This window comes from Penaeus chinensis, chromosome 39 (genome assembly GCF_019202785.1).
Source record: "Penaeus chinensis breed Huanghai No. 1 chromosome 39, ASM1920278v2, whole genome shotgun sequence".
Taxonomy (NCBI): Eukaryota; Metazoa; Arthropoda; class Malacostraca; order Decapoda; family Penaeidae; genus Penaeus; species Penaeus chinensis.
The window spans coordinates 9,320,184-9,327,683 of record NC_061857.1 but is presented as its reverse complement, the minus strand read 5'-3'; the positions used below and the strand labels follow the sequence as shown (position 1 = coordinate 9,327,683).

General features: G+C 38.1%; 1 protein-coding gene across 2 annotated transcripts in view; it reads left to right on the top strand.

Annotated features, from left to right (window-relative positions):
* The window catches only part of LOC125046412 (basic proline-rich protein-like), a 12,154-nt gene that overhangs the window by 2,182 nt on the left and 2,472 nt on the right, over nucleotides 1-7,500 (top strand). For both annotated transcript variants that reach the window (XM_047644189.1, XM_047644190.1), the window contains exons 2-3: nucleotides 4,077-6,482; nucleotides 6,644-6,785. In XM_047644189.1, the coding sequence (XP_047500145.1) occupies nucleotides 4,095-6,482; nucleotides 6,644-6,785 (2,530 nt within the window). In that variant the 5' untranslated portion in view covers nucleotides 4,077-4,094. The remainder of the gene's footprint in view (nucleotides 1-4,076; nucleotides 6,483-6,643; nucleotides 6,786-7,500) is intronic.

Genomic DNA, 7,500 nt, shown 5'->3' with positions numbered 1-7,500 from the left:
TATTATTATCATTATTATTATCATTATCATCAATATTTATTATTATTATTATTATTATCATTATTATTATTATCATTATTATTATCATTATCATTTCTATAGTTGTCATTAATACCATTATGATGATCATCATTATTATCATTGTTATTATTATTGTTATCCTTATTATTATTGTTATTATAATTATCATTATCATTATTATTATTATTATTATTATTATTATCATTAACACTACTACTATCATCATTATTATTATGATCAATATTATTAATGTTATATAATTTTCGTTATTATTATTGTCATTGTTATTATTAGTAGTATTGTTATTTTATTCTTATTTTTATTATTGTTACTATTATTACTTTTATTACCATCATCATTATTATTAGTAGTAATGTAATTATCCTTACTGTTATTACCATCATTATATTTATTATCATCATTATCATGAATATTTTTTATGATTGTTTTCAAAATTGTCATTATTATTATTATTATTATTATTATTATCATTATTATTATATTATTATTATTATCATCATTACCATTACCATAATTGTCGTTGTCATTATTATTATCATTACTATTATTATAGTCATTATTATTATCATTCTCATTGGTATTATTTCATCATTATCATTATAATCATTATTAGCATTGCTATTACTGTCGTTATCTATATTGTTACTATTTCACTGTTACGATCATCGTTATTATTATCATCAATATTTTTTGCTCATTATTATTAGTATTATTGGCACATTTTCATTACCATTATTATCGTTATAACTATCATTACGATTTTTATTATCATCATTGTTACCAATAGCAATACTATAATCATTTGTATCATAATTTGGATCATTATCGTTATCATTGTCATAATCATTATTACCATTATCATTATCATTATCATAATCATTATCATCATTATCATTAACATCATCTTTACCATTATCATTATTTTTATAATCTTTATCATCGCTATTTTCATAATCATAATTATCATTACTATTATCATTCTTATTGTCATTATTACTTTATTTTTTCATAGATAGCCTCATTACCACTATCTTTATCATCAGGGTTATTATTGTCTTTCTCTACATCAACCCTTCTTTATTTTTGGCCACATACCAATGTACCAATAACTACCAGATGCACTTTGACTTTCTCTACCATCCTCTTCCTTGTAATTTCTTTTCCTTTTTTTTGTAATGAAATCTTGGGGTATCTCCATTTTCTCTTTTTTTTTTTCTTGTATCTTTTATTCACTGTAGAAGACGTATTTCTTATCATTAAATCACCTCCCTTTTTCTCAGTTGTAACAATGCGTGGTCCTGATATCTTGACTACGCATTCAACATTAAGTATTTACATCACACAACACCTTACATTCCTGATTTTCTGCTGCATTCTTCGGGAGCATCATACCATTTTTTTTTTTTTTTTTCTCCTTTCCTCATAGATGGTAAAATCCTCGTATTGTCTTCATGACGATTGAACTAAGAATATAGTCTTTCTGCTGGTGATTATCTAGTCTGTACACTCGCACGTTACGTTTACATAGAGAGCCTGAAATAACTACTCTATTCACAGTGAACTTTATGCCTTTTTCTTGAAGTAAATTCGACCTCCTTTGCCTGAAATCATATTTCATGTGACTCCTGACTTGAAGTTACCACATTTTCGTGTAAAACAGGGTGATAATTTGACAGCTTAAACTTAAATCACATGCACACATACACGAGCATCAATTACGAATGTATGAGAATCCCATTCTAACTCATTATCGTTATAATTACTATTATTGTTGTTGTTGTTGCCGTTCTTCTTCGAGGCAAGTACACTGCTTTGAAGTACTTTGACCGTTAGTTTAAACATAATTATTACACGATTATCTAAGGGAAAGGATGGGGGAAGAGAGAGAAGGAGAGCGGAAAGGGAAGAGAGCTCAAAGAGAAAAGGGAGATGAGATAGGGGAAACAGAATGAAAAGGGGGGATTCAAGGGGAAAAAGGAAGAGGGAGTGGGAGGGAGAAGGGGCTCAGAGAAAATAAATTTCAGGTTCCGCTCGTTTTGTAATTTCACAAATAGTATGACGATCACTTCCACCTTTTCTCACGCACATTCTGCATTGATGGGAGACCGTTTTCTTCCCCAGGAACTCTACATGCTCATAGCCTTTCCCATACAATGTGAGATAGGCCATGAATACAAGATTGTTGATGAATGGTAAAACACTCTACCGTGTTGGTACTATGGTAGAAAAACCCACAATGGAAACCTAAATTTATTGAAAGTGAGGCTACAGTTTCGAAATCCACCTGGATTTCGAAACCGTTGTCTCACTTTCAATTAATCTAGTTTTACATTGTGGGTTTTTCTACCAAGATTGTTGATTATGATCCCAATGACTCTCCATTTATATACAGTTTTTGTCTTCGTCAAAGCCAACGTCAAACAAACCATATCAGAAATCAAAGGCTGTCTCCCTGATCTCTTCTTGTCCTGATATTTACATCGCCTAACTGTCGTTCCGAAAATACCGTTGAAGATATATCCACAAGACAAGAATCAAGCCATCAGTTAATGACAAAAGTGCACACTGTTCCTACACTTCCAACTCGACACTCTTGAAAATTTGGATTCATATGGGTTTCGGTAAATAATTCCAATATTGGATAGCTTCTCAAAAATTATATGAAAGATTGACAGTTAAGCTATATTCCTTTCTGAAGAGGTTTCAATAATAAGAATAAGTAGAGAAGAATCATAATGTTAATGATATATCAAATATGTTAATTTTGCAAGACAAATGAGCTCCTATGGTACAAATTGTTCTAGTCTCAATGAGGATTTAAACTCCAAGCAAGGAACATTAAGGATACTTCCAGTGTAGTTCAGAGAATCAATACATGCAATATTTTTTTTTTTTTTTTTTTTTTTTTAACTCTTAATTGTCCCACATTGGTTTCTACCTGTTATATATAACTACAACTCTTTATACAACTATCAATAACTAAAGCTATTGGTCTTTGCATTAAACTCTTAATCTACGGAATTTCTTAAGCATTTTGCCGATAGCTTCATTTTGACTAATATTACTGTTGTATACTCTTATGTAAGGAATGGAAGTGTTTGAATTTTAATTTGGCATTATGTTGGGTAACACTGAAAAGAAGGTAAGAAATCATGTATTATGCTGAAATGATGGTACAAGTAATAATAAACCTGAAGCTAAAAATGATATTGATATTTGTGTTGTTAACTTCTACGCTGGTATAATGTGACACACTTCAGCTAGCCAATCAAAATGTGGTAGGGATTTATGTTTCTATATTTATTTTATCATATGTTTCTTGATATAACACATATATATAAAGATACATAAAATTAGTGTTTCTGTTCCTTTTTAGCAATACATAAAATCTTTGTTCATTATCTATGGTTAAAAGTTTAAGTCAATCATGACGGTCGATATAGCACAGGTACAAGTAAATGACTGTTCAAAACTTAAAGTAACTTTCTTCTGCTTCTTTATAAAGAAGAATGGAAAAGGAAAAAGAAGAAAAGTGTTTTATCTGAATGTGAGAAATACGTTTGAAAGTTTGATGTGGTAGAATAGCCAGGTAGTTTTCCCTTTTGTCTAAGACTTCCATAACATTTTGCTTATTAGAAATCATACCAGCATAATAAGTAGTTTAACGGGTTTCTGTTGACTTTTCTGTGTGAAATAAAGGAAAATTACTATTTTCACTTTTATTGCCAGAATAAATTTACATGATTCAGTGTTTCGTGGCAACCACATCAAATGGGATACTATAAAAAAGGCCTATAATTTGAAATGGAAATTGTTTACATAAAGTTGAAATTCTAATTAGACTGAAATACAGGGAGTAAGAAAAGGTCGATGAAAAAGAAGCCTATGAACAGGAAAATAACAAGTACTTTTACCAAGTGTCAAGGAGAAATATAAGTTTTAATTTTAATAATGATAGTGGTAGATATGATATTGATAGTGGTGTCATAAATATTGCTGTTAATATCATTACCAATATTTGTTTTCTTTTACAGATTCTTAGACCATCTAACATGCCTTGGGCATGTGCCTTCCCTTGGACTCTTGTATGGATTGGGATCTGTCTCATTCCTTCGTCACCTGTTCTTGTGGAAGCGAGTGGCGATCAGGAGATTTCAGTCCTAGAAGGTCTTGCTGAAGAACTCTTAACCCCTTATGCAGAACATTTCCAGGATGATACACTGCTTCAAATCAATGCCTCCCATTTACTTCCCACCAATCAGAAACTTTACTCTTCGTCCCATGGAGAGATACTAGACACGCTCATACTACTCCTCGACAACAAGGCCTCAAAACGACAGGTTGACAGCTCTATTCCTGTTGGAAGCCTCCCTTGTCCTTTCTGCCCTAAATGCTACCCAGGTCAGGCCTGTCCTGTTGGCTGCCCACCAACCCCGTGTCCAACATGCTACCCAGGGAGTATGTGTCCTATTGGGTGTCCAGCCACTCCATGTCCTCCTTGTTATCCTGGAACTACCTGCCCAAGGGGTTGTCCTCTTACACCTTGTCCTGAATGTTATCCAGGTGTTCCATGTCCCATTGGCTGTCCTATCACAGTATGTCCACCATGCTATCCTGGGAGTCCTTGTCCTCCAGGATGCCCTCAGACAGCTTGTCCTCCATGTTACCCAGGTGAGAAATGCCCTCTGGGTTGTCCAGCTACACCCTGTCCACAATGCTTTCCTAGCACTCCGTGCCCTGCAGGCTGTCCATTATCTGACTGTCCTACCTGCTACCCAGGATCTCCTTGTCCTCCTGGCTGTCCAATCACACAATGTCCCTTGTGCTACCCAGGAGTGCCCTGTCCTGCTGGATGTCCTGTCCTCACTTGCCCTGAATGTTATCCTGGATCTCCATGTCCTGCAACATGTCCACCAACTCCCTGTCCACCATGTTATCCTGGAGAGAAATGCCCAAGAGGCTGCCCAAGTACCCCATGCCCTAATTGTATCCGTGGTCAGCCCTGTCCCCCCGGTTGTCCCCCTGGCCCCTGTCCACCGTGCTATCCTGGAATAGCTTGTCCTGTAGACTGTCCTGTGACCCCCTGTCCTACCTGTTACCCAGGGGATATGTGTCCTATTGGATGCCCTCCGACACCATGTCCAATCTGCTATGGTGACACAAAATGTCCTGCAGGATGCCCAACTTACCCCTGTCCTGATTGCTATCCTGGCAATGCCTGTCCTTCTGGCTGCCCTCCCACTCCCTGCCCAGTTTGCTTTGCAGCTGGCCCTTGTCCACCAGGTTGTCCAAGAAGTCCATGTCCTGACTGCTACCCCGGATATTCTTGTCCTCCAGGCTGCCCTCTGACACCGTGTCCTACCTGTTACCCTGGGGACAAGTGCCCAGGCCAATGCCCCATCATTCCTTGTCCTGATTGCTACCCAGGACAGAGCTGTCCGGAAAAGTGCCCTGCAACCCCATGTCCTGACTGCTACCCGGGTGATGTATGTCCTCTAGGGTGTCCCTATACACCATGTCCTGCTTGTTACCCAGGGCAGAGTTGCCCAGTAGGATGCCCCCCAACGCCCTGTCCTTCCTGCTTCCCAAATACCCCTTGCCCTGTAGGCTGCCCCATCACCCCATGTCCAGAATGCTACCCAGGAGAGAGATGCCCTCCTGGCTGTCCAGAAACACCCTGTCCTACCTGCTATCCCGGTGACCCTTGCCCATGGGGATGCCCAGTCACTGAGTGTCCTGAATGTTACCCAGGTCAGGAATGCCCGCTGAACTGTCCTGTACTGCCATGTCCTACCTGCTACCCAGGAGAACCATGTCCAGGCAACTGTCCTCCAACAGAGTGTCCACCTTGCTATCCAGGCTTCAGGTGTCCTTCAGGATGTCCTGAAACCCCTTGTCCTTCTTGCTATCCAGGCCAGCCATGTCCCCTAGGATGTCCTCCCACACCTTGCTCAATCTGCTTGCCTGGCAAGCCATGCCCCCCTGGGTGTCCTGTGTCCCCATGCCCCCCATGTTTTCCAGGTGAAAAGTGCCCTGAAGAATGTCCAGTGACTCCCTGTCCTGATTGTTACCCTGGAGTTCCATGTCCTATTACTTGTCCTCCTACGCCATGTCCAGAATGCTTCCCTGGAAATCCATGCCCCCCAGGCTGTCCCCCAACCCCATGCCCACTTTGTTTAGCAGGTGACCCCTGCCCTCCTGGATGCCCTGTCACTTCCTGCAACTGTCCTTCCGGCCCACCTGGACCACCAGGCAGCATAGGAACCAAGATTCCAGGACCTCCTGGGTCCAGAGGTCCCCCGGGTGTTGGGCCTCCAGGAATCCGTGGCCCTCCTGGGACTCCCGGAACCTGTTCAGGTTACCGACCTGGATTCCCTTGCGTGAGCTGTTGCCCCTCGAGTGATGATCTTCAAGCAATGGCCAACACAACCTGCTGCAGAGTGAGTCATAAAGATAAAACAGTCATATTTGTATTTGAATCTTTGGATTCAAGATTTGGAAATTAGACGCATGTCTCCCCTTTGTCTTTCGCTTTAGTCCTGACCATATGTGTTTTCCTTATGGCTCCCTCTCCAGTACCAAATCCGAATCCTTTTTTCAGCGTCCATCATGCAGTTACAATGCAACGGAATTAATGGATAAACTGAATAATCTGGAGAGGAAGCTGACGAGACTTCAGTATATCCAAGCTGAAGTAAAGACACAAAGCAAGAAAATGAAAGAAATTAAAGACAGAATAACAGGTTAGTGCTCATTCCATCAGTGTGTTTATGCGTATATACAGAGAAAGAGTCTTTGCTTTACACACACATATGGATGCATGTGCATAGCTAAAATTGCTCAAATCTGTAAAATGAATTCTGTTAAATAGTCGAGTGCTCCCGTTAGGTTATCATTATATGAAAAATGTGTTGGCCTTATCTGGACAGAAGTCCTGGGGAAATTATACCAAATAAAATTGAAAATCAACTACAAATTATTGTGTACATACGAAACACCACCGTATGTAAACTCACACATACACACACACACACGCGCTGTGCGCGCGCGCGCGCGTGTGTGTGTGTGTGTGTGTGTGCGCATATATGTGTATATATGTATATATATATGTATATATATACATATATATATATAAACATATGAATATGTGTATGTATGTGTGTATGCAGTATATATACATATATACATACATTTTTATACGCATATATATGAACATATATACATATTTATACATACCTATATATGTATATATATATATATTTTAAAATATATCTATATACATATATATACATACATATACATACATATATATATATAAACACATGTATATAGTCATTTACACACACACACACACACACACACACACACACACACACACACACACACACACACACACACGCACACACACACACACAAACACACACATATATATATATATATATATATATATATATATAT